This window comes from Canis lupus, chromosome 23, assembly GCF_011100685.1.
Source record: "Canis lupus familiaris isolate Mischka breed German Shepherd chromosome 23, alternate assembly UU_Cfam_GSD_1.0, whole genome shotgun sequence".
NCBI lineage: Eukaryota > Metazoa > Chordata > Mammalia > Carnivora > Canidae > Canis > Canis lupus.
In genome coordinates this window covers 3821111-3848203 of record NC_049244.1, presented here as the reverse complement: position 1 = coordinate 3848203, position 27093 = coordinate 3821111, and the positions used below count along the sequence as shown (strand labels likewise).

Here is a 27093-nt window from a genome sequence, read left to right as displayed (position 1 = left end):
TCCTTTATGGCTTTCTTCTTGCCACTGGGCTGATTTACCAGAGGGAAGCTGAATTCCCCTTCCTAGGAGAAGTTTCTTAAATCCTGTAAGTTTCCTTTTGGGGAAAAATGATTTTTTCCCCCTTGTTAATGTGCCACCCACCATGAAGAAAGACTGCAGGACAGGCTGTATCAGCAACTGTAGGAGATGCTGTCAAGGGTTTGCCCCATATTGCCTAGATACCTTTGCCATTTCCATGCACAGGGGTTCCTGGTAGGTGTCTGTGCATCTTTGTTGGAGGGTGGCACTCAGGCTACTGGAATCCTTTGCCAGCACACATAAACCAGAAGTGCCTGGGAATATACATCTCCCTGACATTGGCCCCTAATCAATGACTAACAGTGCAGTGGTGTAAATACCCCTGCTCTCTCACCTCTGGACAGAAAAACTGGTGGCCTACACTGTCTCCAAAGATCTCCTGTAGGACTGAGCCAAGATTTGTCCTCACTGTCACTGTGGACTTCGTTTAGAACTGCACCACCTCACCGTCACTGTGGACTTTGCTTAGTACTGCACCACCACTCAGTCTGCTTCCTTTCTCTGCCCACTACCCCACTGCCCTATTGGCTTTTCTTTGGAAGATCTCCTCATTCCAAGGTCTGTCTCTGGGGAATGCAACCTAAGACGGGGCCACCATGCGCAACCTCCAGAACCTTTGCAAAGGCTCTGGCACTAACCTTCATCCTTAATACAAAGTGCATTGTATGTGCCACCGGGAACTGGGTTGCCTTCAATTCTCACATCAACGGCTCTCGTGATTTGCTGTTCATCACTCTCCTTGCTACACACGGTTGTCCTGAAACAGACAAAGAAAACACTGTGCTAGGAGGACCAATGGAAGATAGGAAAGAACAGTTCTTTTCTGCTGTCAGTTCTGAGTCAGCAGAGATTTTCCTGAGTTAGGATCTTTGGCTGAAAGCATCCATAGGGAAGTACTCTCCCCAAACAGAGCCCTATAATCAGGAAGACACAGATGATGCTTCAGTTGAGGCCACACATATCAGTTCAAGAGGTAGAAGCAGTGCATTGTTGACCTTTTCCAGTGTGTGTTTATTTCACAAAATGCTGCTCTTCTTATCAGTTCCTTTCTTCTTGCAGGGGTCTATTTTTTTCTGTTCTTTTTAATATTTGTAAAAAGATTTTACTTATTTATTTATTCATGAGACACAGAGATAGTGGCAGAGACATAGGCAGAGGGAGAAGCAGGCTCCTTGCGGAGAACCTGATGCAGGACTCGATCCCAGGACCCTGGGATCATGACCTGAGCAGAATGGCAGATGCTCAACTGCTGAGCCACCCAGGCGCCCCATGTTCTTTTTTATATTTCTGAAAATGGATCATTACTTAGTTCAGAAACCTTTAGCCTTTTCTCTTTTCTATCACCAGCACCTAAATGTCTGTCTTACATTTCCCTCTAGGTTCAGCTTTAGCAGCATCTTATGAGTTTGAGTATGTTATAGTTTTAATGTCATTCAGTTCTACATCCGTGCTACTTAACAAACCATAACTTATGTTTGTCCCATAACTTATTTAGGGCTATCTTTGGCAAACTGCAAGTAGTAGGATTTTTTTTAAATTATTGTTTTCTAAAGGGAGCATCTTATTTATTTTAATCTAATTTAACCATAGCTCTTTGAATTAAAATCCGCCGTCTTTCTATTAGTTCTGCACATCCTTTCTTTCTCTCTTGTCTTTCCCCTCTTTTGATTGTTTGAATTCTTTTTTTTTTCTTTTTTGGCATTCTCTTTTTCATATTGGTCTGGAAGTTATATATTCTCTTACTATTCTTTTAGTGGTTATGACTTATTAATATTTAATATTACTTTTACCCTCTTCAACAGTACAACTTAAAAATACTTAAAATACTATGTATTAACATACTTAAAATGCATTTTTAAAAATATTTTTAAAAGATTAGATCCATCCATTATCCTCTTAATTTTAGTTATTATATGTTTCACTTCTAGAGTTTCCATACAGTTTTTTCATAGTTTCAGTCTTTGGCCAAAATTCTCCTTATTGTCTTCTGTATCTTTGAACATTTGAAAAAGTTAAAGTCTGCCAATGCTGATATTTAGAGTTTCTATCTGCTATCTTTATTCTGGTTGTCTTATTTCCCTGTGTTATTGGTTATTTTGTATTGTGTGACAAATCCTCTCTTTTCTAAAAGTTTTTTTGTGGAAATAAATTGCCTAGGATAATATTATCCTCTTCTAGAGAGTATTTTAATAATCAGTTCTGAAGCTATCTGGAACACAGGAGCTCCAGTATCATCTCAATCCACATTCATGGGTCCTGAGGATTTTAAGCTATGCTACAGCTCCTATGAGGGCCTATATACTTCTAGTTTACTCTCACTCCTGGGCTATAGCCCTGTAACGTCCCAGCCCAAAGCAAAGGACTCTGCAGGCCGTGTGTAGGTTTTGCCTACACAAAACCTGAATTCAAATCTCTGTCCTAGTCCTATTAGGCTATCTATATTGCTTCTGTTTTTTCAGTCATTCTTTAGGGAATCGCAAAAGCTTCTAGAAGGCAAGTGGCTCCCAATTCTGTATTTACACTCTAGGCCTCCATCCTTCTCTGGATTTTTGTGTACACTCAACATAAATTCATAGACATATAGATCAGATCTACTATATGTTTACTATGCCATCAATTGCAAGATGTACCATTCATATAATAATTGATTTTCACTGTGGAGGGGGGATGGCTGTGTAAGAAAGACCCACAATGAAATGTATATAGTGATGATCAGATACTTCTTGGTTCCAGAAATATTAAAATAGTTTTATTTTTAATATGTTGTGTGGTAAATATATCAAATAAGGATGTTTGCTACAATGAATATCATCTCAGCAATGTAGACATCTACTAATATGTCCTAACACTTTACAGCAAACCCAGAGAGGGTGGGCCTTTCTGAAGACCTGAGAGACAGAAGCCTGGCCCCAAGCTGACTCTTCCAAATTCCTGAATACCCTGGTTACCTGATGCAATTATAATAACAGAGTTATGAGAAGTATCCACGTTTGACTACACTGTGTGCATAGGACTATTTTGTCCGTTCAGGAACCTGGTCGTAAAATGTCAGGCAGAGAGGGTCATGGTTCCAGAGTCACTGAAAATCTTCAGATGTAGCCTGGTTGTCTTCTTTATTCAGCTGCTGCTTCACATGTGGCAACACTGGAGATGGAAGTAAGCCTGGTTGTGTGTGTTTTCTATGGCCATTGGCCAGTCCATCTTCAGGGTTATTATCAGCCAAAGTGGTTGGAGCCCATTTTGCTCTTTCACATTCCTGTGGCATGAAGGAGACAGTGGAATGGCTCCTGCCTTTTCTGAGTATGACTAAAGAAACAGCAGAACTAATGGGTAGTTTTCTCCCAGCTGGCCAAGAATCACTTCTCTACAAGAATTCCTTAGGTCAGGAACTCAGGGCGCAGTGTGTATGGCTGGTCTCTACTCTCTGATGTCTAGGGCCTGAGTTGGGAAGACTCATAGGCTGGTGAGAACTCAACATCTGGGGGCGAGAATCATGTACAGGCACCTTCACTCACATTTCTAGCAGCTAATGCTGGCTATGCCCTGGGATGCCGGTGGGGGCTATTGGTAGGGACACCCTTGCAGGGCAACTCCCCATGGCCTGAGCTTCCTCATGCCATGGCCTGCTCAGGATAGACAGATGTCTTACATGATATCTCAAAAGTAAGTGTCCCAGAAATCTGGGCATGGATTTTTCCAATCTAACCCCAGAAGATACATGGTATCAGGCCTGCTGTGTTCTACTGGCCAAGGCAATAGGAAGCTATCCCTAATTCACAGAGAGAGGATACAGACCCCACCTTTCAATGGGAGTAATGTGAAAGAATCTGTGGCCATACCATTCTCCTAGTCATATGGATGTAGCTGAATATCCACAGAGAAAAAAGAGATAAAGAATATGTACTAGCTGAGGTGGGGGAAGAGAGAGAAACTCACTTTCAGCTTTATATGTATCTGCATTATTTGAAAATTTTTTACAAGCATGTATTATTTTTGTAACTTAAAAAGGAAATTCAAAATAACAAAGGGGAGAAAAACTGTGACAGAACTCCACAAAAATGTTTTTATTTGAGAACTCAAAACACGAATGTGCTGGAAGCCACTGCCTATTGCACTCTGCTGATGCTGGCACCTCAATAATACAATTACTGAGCTCCCTTAGGAGCCCTGGTGGGGTCGCAGGGGCAAATGGGAAGAAGAACTTTCCCCAGCACACCTGACTTACCCCAGGGTGCCATCCGCCAACCAGCCCGTTGTGCACACTGCAAAGGCACAATCCTGGACCACCCTCCGCAGCTCTTCCGCAGACACCAGGTGAGCTCCCCTGCTCCTGCAGGAAAGCCGAGCCACCTCCAGTTCTAGGCCATGAGAGCCATTCTGAGACTCCAGCACAAACAGCTTCCCTGTGTGGGGACAAGCATGAACACAGGCTTACTCCAGGGGCCATGGGAATTTAACCTCACTGTCTGGTGGCAGATACCTGTCAGAACAGGAGTTTCCCGCTTGCCTGAAGATCTGAGCTCAGCACATACCCCACTGCACTCATCCCTGGGACTAGAGGATGACAATAACTTTGGTGTTTTAATCTGTGTTTTGCTCCTGCCTTCTTTTTAAAAAAAATTTACCATCTGCCCTGGCATGTTTATCTGGATAAGCCCTTCAAATCTTCCTTTCTCAAAGCTATTTTACAAGCATCATGTGGTAAGGCTCAGTGTCCTAGGCTCCCCTGAGTTGGGTCAGTTGGTGTCTGGGGCACTGACTTACGTCTCAGCTCTCCCTTCTTCTGCCTGCCTCAGCCCTAGAGTGACCCCACACATAGCTCTCCTCCATTCCCTTCTCTCTGTCCTATTGTCTCAGGACGTTATCAGGCCCTTCCCACAATGAGTTCATTTGTGCCTGCTGCCATTTCTCCTGGATGGGGCGAGATAGTGAGGCCATGTCGGGTGCACCGTGGCTTCCTGCAGTACATCAATATATGGGCATGTAGCGGGCCTCAAAAAATGTGTGACAGATGAGTGGAATGGGAACATGAATTCAGGCAGCAGTGGAAGCTGAGGCTGAAAGCAAAAGAAAGCTTTAGGTAAGAAAATCACAGTGGAGGAGGGGAGCACCGTGGTCCCTAGCAGCCTCCTGTAGAGATGAAGTAATGCCTTAGATAACCTGACCAAGTTTAAGGTAAAAGCAGGGGAGAAAAAAACCCAGTCAGAATGAGATACTTCATTTCTGTCCAGTAGCAAAATTATCATAATATAATAATTTAATTAGAATCATGTCAACTGCTATCAACTGCAAAATACTTCAACTGTTTATTAACTGCAAAATAGCTATAAGAAATATAACAATTCCTCAGCCTCGCAACCAAAGTTACAAGAAAAACACAAAAATGTTCCACAACGAACAGCTCTGTAGGTGAATGGTCCTCCCTTAGACTTGGTGCCAATGTTCAGTACACAACCTGAACAATAGTACTTGATGGCCTTGCCTGGAGAAGCGTATGCCCCAAGACACTTTTGTATTAATAGCATTGGCCTATCTGGAAAAAATATATTATGAAATTTAACTAAGGTATTGACGGCCAAGCTCCTGAGCAAGAGGGATAAAAATGAAAGCCCAAGGCTTAAGAGGTAGGGAATGTGATAGACCTCTCCTGCCCCCTCCACCACCACTGCATGCACACATAAACACACAAAGCTTGGACCCTGAAGGGTTAAACTCTCAGAATAAGCAAGAACAAGGATAAACAATATTCCCTCCCCTCATTCACAAGGGATTGTTGGAAGAGTTATCTTGGTGCTAGGAACCCAAGTGTTAATCCTCATTGGGAATGGCAGTCCTAACAAAAACTGGCCTCAAAAATACTGTAAGCCATGAATTTAGCTTAAAGCGGCTTGAGATTGACATTTATCTAAGACACCTGGTAGGAACAAACATAAATCTTGTCTGGAGAAAAAAACAATCTTCATCTTACGCTTCAGGAGATCCCACGCAAATATTTTTTCAAAGGCGATGACGGGGTGGCTCAGTCAGTTAAGCCTCTGCCTTTGGCTCAGGTCATGATACCGAGGTCCTGGGATCGAGCCTGTGTCAGGTTCCCTGCTCAGCAGGGAATTGGCTTCTCCCTCTCCCTCTACATCTCCTCCCTGCTTGTGCTCTTTCTGTCTCAAATAATTTTTTTTAGAAAAAGGATCTGAATAGACATCTTTAAAGAAATGGCCAATGAGCACATGAAAAGATGTTCAACATTATTACCCAACAGAAAAATGTAAATCAAAACCACAATGGGATATTACTTCATATCCACTAGGATGGCTACCATCAAAAAGACATATTTTGACATAAGTGATGGGAAGGATGTGGAGAAAATGGAACCCTCAAACACAGCTGGTAGAAATGTAAAAGAATGTAGCTGCCTTGGAAAACCATTTAGCAGTTTCTCAGTTAATAGCAGTTTCTCATAGAGTTATTATATGACCCAGCAATCACACTCTTAGGTGAATACCCAAGAGAACTGAAAATATATGTTTATATAAAAACTTCTGTATGAATATTCATAGCAGCATTTGTTTGTAATAAATAACTTAAGTTCATAATTGTAAAATTGTGTTTATAATGGTCAAAAAGTAGAATCCACCCAATGACCATCAACTGATGAATGGGTCAACAAAGTATGATATGAATATTCATACAGTGGAATGTTATTTGGCAGTGAAATGAAATGAAGTGCGGATACATGCTGCAAATGGATAAAAACATTATGCTAAGTGAAAGAAGCCAGTCTCAAAAGCCCACACACTGTATGATTCCATTTACATGAAATGTCCAAAACAGGAAAATTCATAGAGACAGAATGTAGTTGTCGAGGGCTTGTGGGGTTGAGGAGAAACAAGGAGTAAATGCTAACGGGCATAGGGTTTATTTTGGGGCAAAAAGATGTTCTAAAATTGTACATAGTGATTCATAACTCTGTGAGTATGCTAAAGACCAATGAATCACACACTTTAAATAGGCGAATTGTACGGCGTATGAATCATATTTCAATAAAGCTGTTATTAAAAAAGGCATAACTAGAGAAGGACAGGTTCTGTTATGATAGTTATTTCATGAGTAATATAAAAAAAATTTAAACACTTAAATAAACAACTCTAGACTGTAAGAAGGCAATATTAACAAAACTATAGGGAGAATTGGAAAAAATCCACAGTGCTGATAATAATTTCAAGCACTATCCTTCTCAGTAATTGATAAAACAGAAAAAAATAGGAAAGAATATAGAGGATTTAAGCAACAAAATTAACACACTTGACATAAGGACCAATGCACAGTATTTGCAAACTATAGAATACATATTCATTTTTTAAAAGATTTATTTATTTATTTATGCTAGACATAGAGAGAGAGAGAGAGGCAGAGACACAGGAGGAGGGAGCAGGCTCCATTCCAGGAGCTTGATGTGGGACTCGATCCCGGGACTCCAGGATCGCGCCCTGGGCCAAAGGCAGGCGCTAAACCGCTGAGCCACCCAGGGATCCCCTACATATTCATTTTAAACACACACAGGACATTTGTAAAATTCATCAAATACAAGACAAATCAAAAAAACATTTGAAGACTCAAATCATACAAAGCATATTTTTAAGCCACAATGCAACTTAAAATCACTTGATTTATTTATCAAATACTTATACAGTGTTTACCCATAGGCCAGGTATTATTTAAATTGCTTTACAAATAATATTCATTAAATCAGTTCTTATAACAACTCTACGATGTAGGTTATCCCTATAAGTTATCCCTATGTTATAGTTAAGATTTAGTATTAGTGATTTGTCTAAGATCACACAGCTGGGATATAAAACCAGGCACTGATCCTAACCACTGTATAATGCTGCTCTCAACAGCAAAGTAATAATTAGGAAAAGCCCCTTGTGCATGGAAATTACAAAATATACTTCTAAATAAAGCATGGGTTCAAAGAAGAAACCACAATTGAAATAAAACATTTTTATGTGAATGACAAAAGCTGGTAGAGAAACTAAATTAGTATTTAAGGGACATTTATAGCCTCAAATGCTCATATTACAAAAGAAGAATGGTTGATAATCAATGATCTAATTTTCTATCTTAAAAACACAGAAAGAAGAACATAAAATTAAGGCTTCTAAAGAAGTAGAAGGAAGGAAATAACAAAGATAGAATAGAAATTAATGAAATGGATAACAGATATACAATAGAGAAAATAAAGCCAAAGTTGCTTCTTTCTAAAGAATGATAAAGTTGATAAATACCTAGCAAAATTGATCAAGACAAAAAGAGAGAAAATACAAATTACCAATATCAAGAATGAAAAGGGACATCACTACAGACCCCATGGACACTGAAAAGATAACAGATTTTATGTTACATCTGCCAGTACCTATGACAACTTAGATGAAATGGACGAACTTCATAAAAAGCAAACTTAGCAAAACCGACCCAAAATAAATATGAAAATCTGAATATCTCTTTATCTACTGAAGAAATTATATTCATCATTTAAAATCTACCCAAGAGAAAAACTTCAAACACATATGACCTCATTACCAAACACTAAACGAAACAAAGCAAAACAGCTCACCTTGCAGTAACCTTTTCAGAGAAACAGTTGAGACGGTCTCCTCCTATCCCTCCCCCTGCCCTCTCTCTCTAAAATAAATAAACAAATCTTAAAAAAGAAAGAAGAAATGATCACAATCCTGATGTCAATATCTGAGAAGAATATTATAATAAACGAAAATTATAGGCCAATATGTCTCATGGACACAGTCAGTAACCCATAATCCTAAATCTGTTTCCTTCACTCCAGGCTCAGTTCTAGGTCATCTCTTCTCACCGTGAAACCTTTCCCTAGGATTCTAGACATGCATAAGGTTTCAAAGACTATACTTAGTCTTGTGATTGCTCACATTTTTCTCTTCAGTCCAGACCCTTTGCATTCACCCCATCCACCTCTATACCTCTGCCATCTCTCATCCACACAACTAAAATGGCATCCTATATGGTCTCTCTACATCTAGTCTTGCCCAGGTCCCATCCATTCTCCCTACATCACAATCAGGGTGATCTTTTCAAAATGCAAATATTATCAGTCACTCTATAACCAGAAATCATCCAACGGTTTCCTTCTCTTTTCTGGATTAAAACAAAACTTTTGTCTATGAGGACCCACCTCATTGCACCCACCCTAATTTCTCTAGCATAATTTCAAACCATTTCCACGTCAGACTCTTGGCTCCAGCCACTCTGTCTCTTATCATATGGCTCATTTTCCTTGCTCACAGTTTTTTTGTATATGCTATTCTCTACACAGACACTCACTTTTCCTCCTCAGATCCTCCTAACCAAATCAAAATTTCCTAGCATATGCTCTCATAGTACCTCTGTCCTTTAATCTCATCATCTATCAAAATTGCAACTTCACGTTTCATTCATGTAACGATTTGCCTACTGACTCTCTAACCTATTGGATTTTAAGCTCCCTGTTGGCAAGAACTTATTTCTCCTCACCATTCTATCCCCAATAGCAAGGCCTGCACCTAGCTTACAATAAATGCTCAATAAATTATCTGTTGAATTAACAAATCCTTTCCTGTAACACAGTTAATCTGCATTCAGTTAATGTGAACATTTTTGTTTCAAAAGTATTTTAAAGATACAGTAGAAAAAATACAGTAGATCTCCTTTACATACGAGATGCATATCTTATTAACCAAACATAAGCTAAATGTTCTTCATTTGAATTTATCTCATTGACTTATTTTTTAATAGGTCCATAGAGTTTTTAATAACTCCAAGTCTCTCTTCAAACATCTATAACACATCACAGTTTAGCGGAACATTTCTTCTTCTTCCTTCCATCACTGTAGAATGTAGGTAACTAAATATGGAAAGTGATGGTAGTTAAACATATATTTGGAAAAGAAAAGAATCCTTTCATACTATAGGTTCTAATTCTTCAATGGCTCTATTATACAACTTGGAACTTAGCAAATGGAGTTTCTTGAAAGCAAGTGTACCCATAATTGGGGAACGGGAGAGAAGGAAAGAAAGGAGAAAGGAGAAATGGAGGCATTTCTGGCAAGGGGCAATAAGAAAACAAGCTCTGGTGCCACTGTTACTCTTTCCTTCTCCAGTGATATTTCTGCCTCCATTTTTCTATGACCCGCATCAAGCCAGATAGGTGCAAAATATTGATCCATATCCATTTGGCATTCCATTTAAGTGGTTACAGTAGGGTAAAACTCGAAAGCCTCATGGATTGCAGAGATATATCTTTAAAAGGAATTAAGTTGGTACAATACTATTCATTGTTCAAAAGTTAATACTAGCTCCAATTTATTCTACTTGTATTCTTTAAATCAGCTCAATTTTCATGATTCAATGTCAGGCAAAAAAAAAATACTACAGTAAAATATGAACAGCAGATTAACTGCTAATAGGTATGGGATTTCATTTCGGAGATAGAAATTTTCAGGAGTTAGATTGTGGTGATGGCTGAACAACATAATGAATATACTAAAATACTAAAACCACTGAATTGTAAATTTTTAAATGGCAAATTTTATGAATCACATCTCAATTAAGATATGAACAGTTATCACAAGGAGCCTTCAAAGTTAAGAATGTTTTCTTTTCTAACACTCTGAAGATATTTATCCTTAATTAGGAGCAAAGAGTTTTTCAAGCGGCATTTAGGATAAAAAGCACCAAAAACTCTAAGATAGTACCTGGAAGTTTTTGTCTTACTTTCCCCCTTTCCCTAACCAACATGCTTCTTTTTGTGGAGTCTTCTGATTTCATCTGACATTACTTACTAAAAATCAATGATACTTAAAAATATACAAAGCATCCCAAATCAGGTGAGGGTTTTTCTCCTTCATCAATTTAGTTTGTCCTAAGCTTGGATTTTCTAGAAACTGCTCACGGATGTGAGAACTGCTGGTTTCTTTTCTTTCAGATCCTTCTCCACTAAGTCAACGGGGTTTTGTTGAATACAGCTGAATTGGCTTTTTGAAACTTAGCGGATACAAGGCTCTGCTTCTGCCAACGTAAGGGACGTACTGAAAGCTGAATTCAGGTTCAAGAAACAAAAGACGCACAAAAAAGCAGGTCAATTCTCATCACCTGGAATCATCTGTTTCTTATCTCCTTCTCCAGCCTTTTGCCTTACACTCTCACTAGAGTGGTTCCAGCCACTCTATCGTTTATCCCATTTTCCCTGCCACTCCCAGGGCCTTTGCACATGCTCTTTCCTCCCCACAAGACACTGCTCTCCCCTTTGCCTCGTTGACTTCCACTCCTCTTTCAGATATTTTTGGCCCGAGCCAGACCCCCGAGGCAGTCGTCTCTGCCTTGCCGCCAGGAGTACGCTCAATACACGTGGAGAGTGGCGTCTGCAGAGGAGGTTCTGGGCCACCCCGGACGTGACTTGACCGTGAAGACCTTTCGCGAGGACCTCGGGGAGCCAGCGGCGGGCTGCTCCGGGGCTCGGGGGACGCGCTCAGGGCCCGGCGGAGACGCGGTGGGTCGGGCGAGGGCCGGGCTAGCCGCCGGGGGCCCCCGCGGGCGCCGCCGTCCCTACCCGCAGCCCGCGCGCCAGCCCCGGCCCCCGCGCACACTCACCGTCCGCCCGCACCGGGCCGCGCGGCAGAGCGAGCAGGAGCAGCGCCGCCGCCCACAGCTGGGCGCGGGGTCCGCGGCTCCCGGCAGCCATGGTCGCGGCGCGGGCTCGGGCTCGGGCTCGGGCTCGGGCTCGGGCTCGGGCTCGGGCGGCGGGCGCGGCTCCCCGGCCGCAGCCCTGGGCGGTGCGCCCTCGCCGTGCGCCCTGCGCTCTGCCCCGCCGGACCGAGCCGCGCGCGCCGCTCCCGAGGCCGGGCGCCTGGAGCCGCCTGGAGCCGCCCGGGGGCCCCGAGCTCGCGGGGGTCTCGTTCGCGGCGCCGGGGAGGCGGCTGGACGCGGCTCCGCCCTCGCGCCGGGCACCTGGAGGCCTCGGGGCGCCGCCGGGGCGGAGGGGGGCGCTCGGGGGGCGGGCAGGGGAGGGGAGAGCGAGCAGAGCCGCCGCCGGAGCCGCCGCCGGAGCCGCCGCCGGAGCCCCCGCCGGCCCAGGGAGGACAGTTCCCAGCCGAGGCCTCCCGTCCGCTGCCTCCTGACCGTGCAGTTGGCGTCCTCCCACGGGGAGGAACGCGGTTGAGAACCGGAGGACTCTAACTTGCCGACCTCACTCGACGAGTGCGACGCGCGGCCCACCCAACTCCGAGAGGTGTGGCCCGAGAGTCCCGGGGAAGGGGCATCTGCAGGAGCTTCCGTCGCGACCCCCCAGGTACGCGCGTGGTTCCCGACACCCGCAGCGCCGACGTGGGCTTGTCGCCGTTTCAGACCTCCCCAGTCAGGCTCCCTGGACCTGGAGACCGCCTGAAATTCGGATTCTGTCGGTCTGGGCTGGGAATCCACCTCCTAAAGTGTCCCACTGAATCCTGCCGCAGGAGCCCCTGCTCTGAATCGGTTCCTTTTCTCAGCTCACCTCACCCCTGCCCGGTCCGTAGCAGTGGCGTAGTTCAGGAGGGAAGGTGCGTGTGCAGTCTTCACTGCTGGAGGCATAAAGATCAGTATCATAACTGGGGTGCTGGTAACATCGTACAGGTTTGTTTGTGTGTTTGTTTGTTTTATAAGAAATGGGGCTTTTATTGTTCCTGATGGTTTTGTTTGCTTTTTTTTTTTAATAATAATTATTTTTTACTGGTGTTCAATTTGCCAACATACAGAATAACACCCAGTGCTCATACCGTCAAGTGCCCCCCTCAGTGCCCATCACCCAGTCACCCCCACCCTCCGCCCTCCTCCCCCTCCATCACCCCTAGTTCGTTTCCCAGAGTTAGGAGTCTTCATGTTCTGTCTCCGTTTCTGATATTTCCCACACATTTCTTCTCCCTTCCCTTCTATTCCCTTTCACTATTATTTATATTCCCCAAATGAATGAGAACATATAACGTTTGTCCTTCTCCGACTGACTTACTTCACTCAGCATAATACCCTCCAGTTCCATCCACGTTGAAGCAAATGGTGGGTATTTGTCATTTCTAATGGCTGAGGAATATTCCATTGTATACATAGACCACAGCTTCTTTATCCATTCATCTTTCGATGGACACCGAGGCTCCTTCCACAGTTTGGCTGTTGTGGACATTGCTGCTAGAAACATCGGGGTGCAGGTGTCTCGGCGTTTCATTGCATCTGAATCATCGGGGCAAATCCCCAACAGTGCAATTGCTGGGTCGTAGGGCAGGTCTATTTTTAACTCTTTGAGGAACCTCCACACAGTTTTCCAGAGTGGCTACATCATACAGTTTATAAGCCCCTTCCACCTTCACATACTGGTCAGCAGATCCGTAGTGAGTGCCTGACCCTGTGGGGGGCTGCCACAAACAGGCTCAAACTTAAGACACATACTTAAGGAAGAAGAACAAGTGATTGATGCTAAAATAAAAGGAACAAACACTTGTCCCCAAGACAATGAACTAGGACACAGACAGGAAAAGACTACCTACTTTCTTTTTTAAGGTAAAAGCTGGAATTTGAACCCACATCCGATATACTATAGGTCTCATTTTTCAGCTTATAAAGTTTTTGAAGTGTACTGAAAAGATATCTCCTTTCCTTGTTCCAAATGTCAATGACAAGGCTATAGCCTTGGAATTATTATTCCAAAGTGATTAATCCCTTTGTGAATTAAAACTTTGCTTTTAGGGGCATCTGGGTGGTCATTCCGTTAAGTATCAGACTTCTGATTTCAGTTTGGGTCATGATCTCAGGGTTGTGAGATTGAGCCCTGCCTTGGGCTCTGTGTTGAGCATAATCTGCTTAAGATTCCCTCTCTCTCTCTCTCTCTCTCTCTCTCTCACACACACACACACACACACACACACACACAGTCTCCCTCTGCCCCATCCTACCCATACCTTAAAACAAACAAACCGCTTTACTTTTAAAATACAAATACTCTGGGGCATTAAAGTGCAGTGAGGCATGACAACCATTCACATGTAAGTGTAAATTAATTTACTTATCTACTTCTCTTCTAACAGCTAGCTGGCAGCCTAGGGAGTGAGACTTCACATGTCTGGGTTGGAGGGGACCTTTTAAAGTCTGATTATTGCTGAGAAGGAAGGGGAGGGGCAGGAGGCACCTGCAGGATCTACTGACTCACTCCCTCACAGTCTGTGCCACTGTATTTAAAATATAGCCAATTGACTATTACTGTCTAATCCTAATGACATTTAATTTTTTTTAATTTTTATTTATTTATGATAGTCACACAGAGACAGAGAGGCAGAGACATAGGCAGAGGGAGAAGCAGGCTCCATGCACCGGGAGCCCGACGTGGGATTCGATCCCGGGTCTCCAGGATCGCGCCCTGGGCCAAAGGCAGGCACTAAACCGCTGTGCCACCCAGGGTTCCCCCTAATGACATTTTAAAGTTTGTCTTTCTTCGTATCTGTCTTGGCCTGTCCTAATTAGAGATGGCATGCTCTAAAGGTTTGGGACAGCCGATTTAGAAAACTGCTTGGCACTTTCATATAAAGTTAAACCTACATCTCTCCTATGATAGAGGATTCCACTTCTACATGTATATCCAAAAGAAATAAAACTCACCTCCAAAACAAGATTTGTATGCAAATTTCATAGCAGCTTTAGTCACAATAGTTAAAATTGGAAGCAACCCAAACATCATCCACAGATGAACAGAAACACAAACTGTGTCATAGTCACACAATGGAATGCTATTTAGCAATCAAAGGAATGAACTACTGATACACTCAATAATGTGGTTGCCGAGTGAAAGAAGCCTTATACAAAAGAGTTTATACTTTATGATTCCATTCATATGAAGCTCCACAGGGGCAAAACTAATCTGTGGTGACAGTAAATACTATGCTTACCTTTGACAGGGCAGAAACACAAAGGAACTTCTGACGTAATGGGAATGTTCTATGTTTTGATGAGAATGGTGATCACATGTGAGTATACATTCGTTAGACCCCACTGAACTTATGCTTCAAATCTGTGCATTCCTTTGAATGTTATTTATGCCTTAATAAATAGCAAATACTTCAGAATTTGCCCTAAAGAATAAATTGGCTTAATAGAAGAAAGCTCAATAAAAAGACCACATATAGAGATGTGGGCAGGGTTGAGAGAACCAATAAGAAACAGTAAAGGTCTTGGGACTGTCAACAGTAGGAAGCCATCACAACTTGAGGTCTGAAGGTAGGAGGGAAGGTGAGGTGTTACCAAAACTCAGCAAGAGCCACAGACAGGAAAGAAGTTTCCTGAAAGGAATGTTAGTTATACATAAAGGAACAAAAATCGCTGCTGCTTATCCAGTAGGAAGGGAATGGGGAAGAAATACCCTAACATCTTTTCCTTTGACTCCTCAGATTCCTCCTTATGCCTCCTATTGGCTGAGCCATTTGATAGCTGCAAGGCAAAGGAGCACAGGTGCCAGAGTCCTTAGAGATCATCCCCTCAAGGTACAGAGTTGGTCAGAGAAGGGCAGGAAATGGAGCTGGAAAGACCATTGGAAAACAACCACATAGTCCATCTATTCTTTCTTTCACATGATGAAGAGAATTCAAAACAAAACGGGGGAAACATAAAGTCCTATCAGGTTCTGTATGTTGATTCAATCATATTCTCACTTGGAGCTTAACTGTAATACTAACCACCATCAGTGGTTATTTTCACATGAGTGCTATTTCACACAAAAGGCAAAGGGAAGAAGTAAGTAACAATAAAACATGCATGCTAGAGGCCCATTTCCATAACTGGTCATGAGGCCTTATTCGATAATCATGGCAATGTTCCCCCTTCCATTCTATGAGCATCTTGACCTACATGACGTTTTTTTTTTTTTTTTAACTGGTGGGAAACTTTAACTCATACTAAGAATCTATCTTTTTTAGTTTGCCATGGTTTCTTGCTGATTATTGTCACTGGACATGGGCGTCCCCTGGGATCTGGACATTGTCATCCATACCTTATTATGTAGCAGCTACCCAATTTTCCTTGGTAATCAGGATCAATCACCAGCCAGTACGGTGACCTTCTCTGTTTGCTGGAGAGCAATCTTTGCTTCCAAGTTACTAGCATATGGCTGTGTATTTACTGGTGAAAGTAGGTCTCCTTTGCCCTTTGCCCACCCAAACCTTTCAGTTCACCAATCTAAAGATTGTGGGGATGGTATCCAAAACTTTGGGAGGTCGGTTATTAGGTAAAATGGAAAGGAGGTCATTCCCACTTCTGCTCCTTGGTTTTTAGGCAGTGGATTCTGTCTATAAGAGAAATGACACCATGTATTGGCTGCTGGTTTAAGACACATCTGTATGCTGGGTAAATGCCCTAAGCTCTCAAAGTGTTGTCACCAGGTGTGACCTCACCTATCAAGCCACCTGCTTCTGGGTAATAAGGCATGCAGTAAAACTCTACTGCCCTACTGCCTTTGCTGCAAAATCAGTTTCTTGGTTCCAGATGATGTAATGCATGATTCTATGGCAATTGATGAAACATTCTATGAGTCCATGGTAGTCATGCTAGTAGAAGCAAAGAAGGCAAGGAAGGTAATATATCTAGAATAAGGATCTATTACAATGAGAACAAATAACTGTGACTGTGAAAAAAGGATCCAATACAAATAACCTTTCCCCACATACCCAACAGGAGGGGTCTACTAGGAAATGATGCTGTATGGGGACTCTTGGTGGCTTCTGCTGTTGGCACATTGGACACTCAGCAGTGGTGGTAATCAGATCAAATCTAAGAAGATGTTTGTATTATTCCACTATTGCATGGCCTCCATCTCTGCTGCCATCATCCCTACATATCTGCTTCCATTATAGAAGTACAGATGTGGCTGGAGAAGAGGTACCTGACAACTAGAGTGTGGGTCCCATTCTCCAAGTGTCCACCTGATTATTAAGGGCATCCTCTCCACTGAATGCCTCTGGGGGGCATGGGCTGCATATATCACAGGCTTCTAATTCCAAGAGGTCCGTGCTGATAACATTGTTATCAGTCTTCCAGTCTTGAACTTTTCAAGTCTCTGACCAATTATTTTAGGCATTATCCATAGATCTGTGCAGATTCATGAACAAGGCCATGAAAACCAAAGTTCTATCCATTGGGAGAATTTCCTTTTGCTACTTTTTTCTTCATTGTGGTAAAATATACTTAACACAAAACCTATCACTTTAATCATTATTGTAAGTATAATCTGTGACATTTGGTACATTCATGTTGTTGTACAACCATCACCGCCATTCATCTCCAGAAATTTTTCAGCATCCCTAACAGAAGCTTTGTACCCATTAAACAATAAATCCCATTTCTTCAGCCTCCCAACCCCTGGTAACCACTGTTCTACTTCTAGTCTCTCCAAATGAACCATTTACTCGGCTAATAACTACCAAACAGGTACGAAAGCCTGTGTTGGTTTATTCTAGTAATGACAACATTCCAAGAAGAACAGGTATCAACACTTGTTTATCTTGAAGATGAGCCACTAATATTTTCCAAACTCTTCTGGCTTTTGCTCTGGCAAATGGGAAACACTGAATGACCAGACATACTGGTTCATACCTGTTGTTTACAGCTGTTGTCCCAGTATCCCATCCAATTTCATATTTGACCCAGATTTCTCATTTTCTGAAGAAATATTTTTTTTGTTCTGAAGAAATATTATTAATAGTAGAATTAACATTAAGTCAGAATGGTAGTCCTCGATCCTGTACTTCTTCTGGTTTGTGAATGTTCTCATCTAATAGTGTGTGAGATGCATGTGTAGTTCTCACTTGAAAAATGATTAAACATGAAAGCTATCTAGTGAACTATCTCATTTTCCCTGATCTTCTCCTAATGCCATGTAACCAACTTCTCACTTTTAAGGACAGTATGCAAACCAATCAATTATATAATCAAGTATGCTCAGTCCCAAGTGGCTTGGGACAACTCACTCCTTAGAGCCTGTGATTATGATAGGAAAAGTATTCAAACCTCCTGTCAGCCACTTAATTAGGTGATTTTCAGTGACCTGAGATGCATGAGGCCACCAGTCAGAAGGTCAGTAGGAAAAGTGAGACATGATAGGTTAGATTTATGTGAAATATGTGCACAAAATAGGGACTGGATAATTTGAACCTGGAGCAGTTAGTGTATACTTTGAATGCTCTTACTACTTAGAATGATCATTTATTGTACAGTGTAAATCTAGTTATTAGTTATTAGTTATTTTTAGTAACTATTTTGCAGTAAATCCTTTTGGTAACAATGAATTAAGAAAGGAAATGCATATTTAGTGAAAAATCAAGTACTGTATTTCCATTTATCAAGGCAGTTAGTAACGAACATGTTAAGTCGCCCAACATATTTGTCAGTATTTACCACTCATCATGGACCCGAGGAATATCTCTGACAACATGAAAATCAGAATATGTGAATCTACTAAAGAGGCATCAGCAATCATTCTAAAAGTTTGAGGGCAGCATTTAACATGTATAATATCCATTTACATATCATTCCATGAAACATGATTTTTCAATTCAAATGACTTTTAAATTAATTTCATTTTATTTCAAGTTTTCTTGTGCACGTACATTGATTCCATCAATGGTTAAATAATGCCAGCTTCACACAGTGTTATCAGGTACTTTAAGTAGAAAATCAGTCTACTCCAATTTTTTTTTATCAACTGTATACATGAAATCAATATAAACTTTTTGGAGGCTCATTCTGTCAAAGGAAAAACATTTGACATTATTTAAAGGCTATAATTTTTATTTTTTTCTAGTGATTATATACAAATTCTGGTGATAAAAATATCTACACTAAATTAAGAAACCTCTGGATGTTTCTAGAATTCTTGAATACATTATGATGCCTGTATGATCCATAATTTCACACAAGCTATGATATCCTATAGGCCTGAAAAACTTGCTCGGATTATTTATTTATTCACTATTGAATATATTTGACATATATATTTGTATATATGTAATTTGTATAAATTTAAGATGTACAAAATGTCATTTTGATACATTTATACATTGTAATATTATTGCCTTTGTATTCAATCACATTCCATAATTATGGCACAATATTGTTGTCTATATTATTTATAAAGTGCATTAGATCACTGTGGCTTATTCACTACTTGTTGCAAGTTTATACCCTTAAACAACATCAGTCTTATCTCCATCCCTAACTTGTATTATCTTATTATCTATTTGATGTTTCTTCCCTCTGTCGGATTTCTTCTTTTGGATTTCCTACATTTAACATTCTGGGTCTCCTGGATTCATTATCTAATTTTCTTGTTTTTTCCCTCTGGGGTTATGAGGATGGTCAAACACATGACACCCAACACTAGACAGATTAGACTGACAGCAGTTTAGTAGTCACTTATACTCACAGGGTAGGGAAGAAGGACACTGCATGCCATTTAGGGCCACATAGGGGTTGGCACTTGGGAACAGAGTGAGCAAGTAGGGGCTAAGTGACATAGGCTTTATTTATTTATTTATTTATTTATTTATTTATTTATTTTTTAATTTATTTTTTATTGGTGTTCAATTTACTAACATACAGAATAACCCCCAGTGCCCGTGACATAGGCTTTAAATAACAAGAATGTCAGGTGACCTCTGGTTCCTCTGGGAGGATGTGATTGTCCTGTTTGAATAATTTCCTCAGGCTGGTGGAGACCTGGAGCCTGCTACTCAGTGAAAAGCAGAAACTATGACTGGTCCCCGTGAGAAGGAGGGTTGTTTGGCTAGGGGACTTTATCCTAGGAATCACAATGAGAAGAAGAAATTGAGGTTAGCCATGTGAGGGCCTCCTGATTTTACCAGATGTCATGACCTAGGAGAGATAATTTAAGTGCTGGGTTTCATATCCTTGTTTGTTAAATGGGGATAATCATACCAATGCCTTATGGTTCTCACTATGATTAAATGAGATGTCCTATCACACTGTAAATGCAGCAAAGTAATTGGCTAAGCAATAGGTCTATAATTCTTCCTCTTCATTACCTGGGAGACACAAGGAAAGAAAGAAAGTGAGCCACTTAAATAGCTTTATAAACATTTAATGACAGACCTCCTAGCAAACAAATTGATGGTGTTGCTAGTGGGAGAGTCTTATCCTTGGAATGCTTTTAGAAGGATATACCCGGTTGTCTAGGATTGCCTATGTTAAACAAACTTATAATCTATGGATTCCTGGGGCATGTGTGCCTGGAGATATCATGTAAGTTATGGGACCATCTAAATAGAAAACAGAGTTGTCGGGGATCCCTGGGTGGCTCAGCGGTTTAGCGCCTGCCTTTGGCCCAGGGTGCGATCCTGGAGTCCGGGGATGGAGTTCCACATCGGGCTTCTGGCATGGAACCTGCTTCTCCCTCCTCCTGTGTCTCTGCCTCTCTCTCTCTCTATGTCTATCATAAATAAATAAATAAATCTTTAAAAAAAAAAAACAGAGCTGTGTCATGACTTAGATGGGTCCTTGCGTGTAGGTGTCATAGCACACATCCCTTGATAACCTCATCTGTTGGAAGGTGGACAATGCAGGATCACTTTGTACCTGACGAAAACCTGTAAGATGATAGAGGCCTAAAGAAATGAGAAATAAGAACAAAAAACTCGGAAAAGATAGAAACAATGCGGGGAAAAGAAAACTTCAACACAATAACCTTACTGCTCTCGTGGAGATTATACAGCGTTAAAAAAATGTTGAACGGGCATTGTACCCTGTTGAAAAGAAGGCCACAGGCCCCAAATGGCATCACTTAAGTCACCAAATCTGCACTTAATACCTAATTGCAGTTTCAACTTCCTCCAAAATGTAGTCTCAATTGGTCAATCAGGAATTTTCTGATCAGCATCTATGAGGAATCTATCACGGGCACTCTCTCCATCCCCTCAAAAGAAGATGAGGTAATCCACCTTAGAAGACCCATTGTCTTTCCCCTAAGGAAAGGTGACCTAGCCTGAAACAATCCTTTCTTTTCTTTTGCTATTAACTTCTTGCCCCATCCTTCTTCCTATAATAACCTTCCATTTTGTACAACTCCTGAGAGTTCCTCAATGGGGTAAGATGCTGCCTATCTAGTTCATGAATCATTTATGAATCATTTAATAAAGCCAATTAGATCTTTATGCATTTACTTGGCTAGATTTTCTTTTTAGCAACCCCTCCCCTTCAAAAGGAATATTTAGAGGAAAAAAAAAAGATTTCTTAGGAATTAAAGTTTAAGATCAGAAATGGAAAACTCAATAGATGGGTTTGAAGATTAAACTGAGAAATCTCCCAATAACTATAGTGAAAAGACAGAGATAGTAAATATGGGAGAAAAATAACCCCCAGAATGCTCTTCCCCTGCACTCCCTTCATCTTTCTACATGCCCCCTTGAGGCACACCAAATACCTATTCCGCAAGTAATAAACTTAACACATGTTCATTTAACAAAGGCAAGTTTCTGTGAAAAGTCCAAAGTCCACCCAAAGGTTTCGAAAATTTCTGAGACCTGGGTTTTGAATTCCTGCCCCCACTTCTGGTTCTACTGTGACTGCCCTTTTATTTCCACCTAGTATCGACTCAAATGTGGACTTCATGTTGGTATACCTTTTTCTTTACATTTACCAAAACTATTCACTTAAGGCTTTACCTACCAGTCTTTGATCAAAAGATTTAGAAAAGTGAAAGTGTATTTTTGTGTAAATGCAAACAACTTAAAATGGAGTATTAGACTTCCCTATTCTTTTTTTTCCCCCTGAAATCCACTTTTATTCATATAAAAAAAATTCCCAAAGGATAGAGAAAGCATGTGACCCCCTATTTCCCAGAGCTCAAAGTCTCTGCCAGTGTTCCCTGGGGAAGTGAGGGAGAGCTCCCACTCTGGGGCAGGGGTCTTATGGGGGTAAAAGCCTTGTGGCCCGTAGTGGCCAAGTGCCTTCCTCAGGACCAAAGACAGGAAGGAAGGCCTGGGGACTCCTGCCCCCAGGAGGGTGAAGGGAGGGAGTTAGTGTGGGGTGTTTGCCCCAGTTTAAAAAAATCGAATTTCTAAAGATAAAAAGTTTAAAAAAAAAAACAAAAACCATTAGTGTCTTAGCTTCCTGCCCTCCCAGCACTCATCCTGTGGCCACCTCTTGCTCAGAGCTTTTTTTTTTTTTGAGATTAAACAGGCAGGTTTTTATTATCAAATGTAACAATTCTACGAAAACTCAGTGGTATTGTGGTAAAGTATTACTTCCTATCTTAAAGTCTTTCAGAGCTTTGGGCAGACAGCATCTTAAAGCATCTGGTATAAACAACTCTTTTTCTGATCTTAAGTGCCAGTTGTCACCAATCTTCACGCAAAATGGTTTTCTGGTGTTTTTTTCCTACTGCAGTTAAAGGGCTATTGCTGGTCAGATGAAGAGGGAACGTTTGGCTCTCCATTCAAGATGTTAAAGTAATGCAAAGTAAATAAAAATAGCAGCCACATAAATCTGCAGGGCATTGCATCCAAACACTAAGGACAGCAGGAGGAACTTAAGAAACGCATGTACATTTAATCAAATCATATTTTCCTGTTTGGAGTTACGCGAGGCAGCAGGACTAGCTAGCCAGTGTCTAATATTGCACTTTTGTAGCTAAACATATAGTGCTAAACACTGACAGCATCAATAGCTGCTCTAACCGCTTCAGTGTTTACCTCTCAGTCCAGCATGCTGACTATAATCCTATGCTTTTAAAAGTTTTAATTATTTGATAGTTAAGGCATTAGAGAGAAAGGTTTAAGGCTCTAAATATATACAAGCATTCACTTCAGTTAGTATATTGCTTTCTAGAATACACTGTTCAAATAGTCTGATTTTACAATATTAAAAATGGGATTTCTCTTATTAAAGTCCAAATCATCAGTAATGGGAAAAGTACAATATAAAATAATACTTACGAAGCCACAATGTTCCTTACAGTTTAAACTAGAAATGAGGGATCCCTGGGTGGCTCATTGGTTTGGCGCTTGCCTTTGGCCCAGGGCGTGATCCTGGAGTCCGGGGATTGAATCCCACGTCGGGCCCCCTGCATGGAGCCTGCTTCTCCCTCTGCCTGTGTCTCTGCCTCTCTGTGTGTCTCTCATGAATAACTAAATAAAAATATTTAAAAAAATAAACTAGAAATGACCAACTACACATAGCTGCCTCATTTTTGTTTTCGCATTTTGGCCCCTAGTTCATTCTTATTTACAAACTGGTACATGCTGAAGAAAAAGATGCAACTTTTAAGCTATGAATGTTTGGTGGTGGGTGCGCAAGATCTTCTGATTTATCCCAAAGTGTGTTAAAAGTCAAGTTTCATTGGCTTAACTGCAAAACATCATGAGGGCCAAGGCAGTGGGAAAATATTCATTTTATTTCTTAAGTTTTTGACTTAAAGATACCAAGACCTTATTCTTGAATGACTTATTTTATTTTAAAGATTTTATTTATTTATTCATGATAGACACAGAGAGAGAGAGAGGCAGAGACACAGGCACAGGGACAAGCAGGCTCCATGCAGGGAGCCTGACATGGGACTCCATCCCAGGTCTCCAGGATCACACCCGGGCCAAAGGTGGCGCTAAACTACTGGGCCACCGGGGCTGCCCTCTTGAATTCAAGACTTAGTAAGAGGGCACACTTGTGCAGAAGACCGAGAGATGGAGAACGAACAATGGAAACACACAAAGGAAGATTCCACGACAGAGTTCCTAATGGAGATGGTAGACACTAATATTTTTTGTCCAAGACTTAAAACTTAGGAAACATGCATGATGCCATGTTAGCTGGAAGTAATGGCATCCACCTGATTTCAAATTCACATTTTAAATGCCTGTCTGCGACCAGCAAGGAGCCAAGCATGCTGCTTGCTACAAGGATTTGGCTTTACTGGCTCAAATTTTTTACTCTACCCAAAGATAGGGCAAAAGCCTACTGTCCAATCATGTTTGCTGAAAATACTGCAGTCTGAGTGTAGACAAACTTCCTCTGACGTTGCTAGAAGTTGTCATATCTGACAGTTTCAGGATCACCACACATCTTTCAAACACTTCTTTTCTGAGGATGGTCTAACTGCTGGGGCCCTTAAATACAAACCCATTCTTTGGGTAGAGTCCTGGCCTGGTCATTTGTGTGTACAAGTCCATCACTGGCTGCATACTGGTAACCTTGAAGAAGTTAAGAATTTCCTTAACTCCAGTATTGTAGGCCAGACCCTGCATTCTGACCACTGTGCCAGGCTGTGGAGGGACACCGCTAAGATTAGCAGCTGTAGGGAAGTAGCCAAGACTAGTGGGCAAACCTGGGGAGCTGGGATAGCACGCAGTGTAGTTCATGAATAGCTGGGTGCCCGCTGGGGAGTACACGGTGGAGGGCTGTAGCGCCCAAAGATTCAAAAGCACGGAGGGCTGATAAATGGCAGCTTCCATAGGAATGACTGCTGCAGGAGCTGGAAATGTGGAGGAGGGAGGAAACAGGCATGGTAACTTACATGGCGGTGGGGATAGCCATTTCGATTTAAAGCACCCCCCTTTAATACAAAGTTCATCTCAGCTGAACACTGAAAGACTTCAACATATCTGTCCTTCATGGTTTTTTTAATGACACTTCTGTGCAGCCATAAATGCTCTGTCCGCAAACTTCATCTGGATAAAGGCATCTCCTGATGGGCGGCCCTGGTGATTCAATACCACGTGCACCCCATGCGTTCAAATACCCGTAGAAAACTCCCCAGGACGTCCAGGATGTCCTCAATGGTGGCCACATAGGGAAGGCCACAAAGGCATATACAGTCTCTTAACATTCGTAGGGGGCACGAATTGCTTAGGTAATATTGGAATAACGGTGGGGGGGGGGGGGTTGGAAGTGGAATAAGAGGGGCCAAAGAGAATCGGTTCAGCACTTGCTGGACTTTAGCTGCTGTGCTCCTGAAGAGTTCAATGTATCTTTTACCCAACAAGTCTTATGCTTCCTCAATGCATTCTGTGTATATTCTTCACAGGCAAAGAGGACAAAGGCACCCCCTGTTGGCCTACCATCTGGATAGGTAACAAAGAGGATGTCTTCCTTCCCCCCAGTGATGGGGCAGTGCTGTCCGAAGAAGGCCACCACGTCATCTGCCGTGGCCGTAAACAGGAGCCCCGCATGCAAACAATGACTTGATTTTCCTTGGAGAGAAACTGGGCTACCTCATTAGATGTACCACCAGCAATTTTTTTTTAAAGATTTTATTTATTTATTCATGAGAGACCCAGAGAGAGAGAGGCAGAGACACAGGCAGAGGGAGAAGCAGGCTCCATGCAGGAAGCCTGACGTGGGACTCGACCCCAGGACTCCAGCAGCATGCCCTGGGCCAAAGGCAGGCACCAAACCGCTGATCCACCCAGGGATCCACTACCACCAGCAATTTTTTTTCCATGTTATCCATGTTTATTATTTATTTATTTATATAAATTTATTTTTTATTGGTGTTCAATTTGCCAACATATAGAATAACACCCAGTGCTCATCCCAGCAAGTGCCCCCCTCAGTGCCCATCACCCAGTCACCTCCACCCCCCGCCCACCTCCCCTTCCATCACCCCTAGTTCGTTTCCCAGAGTTAGGAGTCTCTCATTTTCTGTAACCCTCCCTGATATTTCCCACTCATTTTTTTCTCCTTTCCCCTTTATTCCCTTTCACTATTTTTTATATTCCCCAAATGAATGAGACCATATAATGTTTGTCCTTCTCTGATTGACTCATTTCACTCAACATAATACCCTCCAGTTCCATCCACGTCAAAGCAAATGGTGGGTATTTGTTGTTTCTAATGGCTGAGTAATATTCCTACCACCAGCAATTTAAAGAAAATCTTCACCTGTTGCTTTGTAAACTTCAATGTACCGGGTCCCCATGTGATATTTGTGCCTCTGTAATGCTAGGTCCCTGTGTTCCTCACTTACAAACCTCACCAGAGCTTCTCTGTTCCTTTGACCCTGGGCATTCAAAGTGCTGCACCTCCCTTGGCAATATTGAGTCCTTTGAAGAATCTTGCAATATCTTGATCTGAAGACTGCTACGGTAGACCTCGCGCCCAGACTATGGTGTTGTTATCAATAAATTCCATCTTGCTGCAAGTGCCACTTTATACTTTGTAATTTACTCTCTCTGGATCTGAAAACATGTGATTATAAGGCTCTGAAATCATTGCTAAAATTATATTCCCCAAATCTTCAACCTGAAAGGCTCCATACCAGGAGACCAAACTATTCTTCTCAAAGTTTAAACACTCTGTCATTGCTGCAACATCCAGTTTATCAATGTCAGGTGAGCCAGGGCAACACTTCTTGAATCCTTTTTGAAGGTCAAAAAAGGAATAGAAGCATTCAGGCAATAATACATTCTTCTTGGAAGCCTCAGGATGCAGGATTTGCCGGACATGAAGCTGTCCATCAGTACAGAGACAGAAGGAGGTTCCAACCCCAATATTCAGTTTGTTGCTTACTGACTGGTTAAACTGTCAGAGGGCTTGGTCCAGCTGCGGGGAGGAGGACAGACTTTCTGCATTGATCTTGGTCTCATCTTTATAGTCCTCCATCAGCTCCAACTGATCCGGTCTGACTAGTACTTTGTGCAACTGTCCTACCTACTTTTTGGCCAGATCCACGACTTTCCATAAGAGCAAGATCAGCTCTTTCTCATCCAAGCCCAGCTTGGCCCCGGTCGCCCCAGCAGTGATCCCAAAAAGCACCACCAAGTAATCCGGAGATGCCTTGACGATAGGTGGGGAGGGGGAGAAGGAGTTTGGGAGACGGTGAGGTGGTCCTATTGGTCACTCTGCCATCTTCTGTGGTCACCTTGTTTTGTTCTTCTTTCTCCCCCCCCCCCCCCCCCGGTCTCCTCAACTCTCTCCTACCCCCAAACCCATCCC

General features: G+C 42.0%; 1 protein-coding gene, 1 long non-coding RNA gene and 1 pseudogene across 2 annotated transcripts in view; 1 reads left to right on the top strand and 2 right to left on the bottom strand.

The window, feature by feature from the left end:
* SUSD5 (sushi domain containing 5) overlaps nt 1–11827 on the bottom strand; it is a 48892-nt gene extending 37065 nt beyond the window's left edge. The window contains exons 1-3 of the mRNA XM_038571339.1: nt 11737–11827; nt 4304–4481; nt 717–835 (exon numbers count right to left, since the gene is read on the bottom strand). Of these exons, the coding sequence (XP_038427267.1) occupies nt 717–835; nt 4304–4481; nt 11737–11827 (388 nt within the window). The remainder of the gene's footprint in view (nt 1–716; nt 836–4303; nt 4482–11736) is intronic.
* Nucleotides 11828–12186: 359 nt separating this feature from the next.
* Nucleotides 12187–20563, top strand: LOC111091860. Its single transcript, XR_005376802.1, has 3 exons — nt 12187–12433; nt 15060–15128; nt 15549–20563. It is a non-coding gene; the product is annotated as an uncharacterized LOC111091860 (long non-coding RNA).
* A 3204-nt stretch (nt 20564–23767) lies between these two features.
* Nucleotides 23768–26994, bottom strand: LOC100684906 (annotated as a pseudogene).
* Nucleotides 26995–27093: the final 99 nt, after the last annotated feature.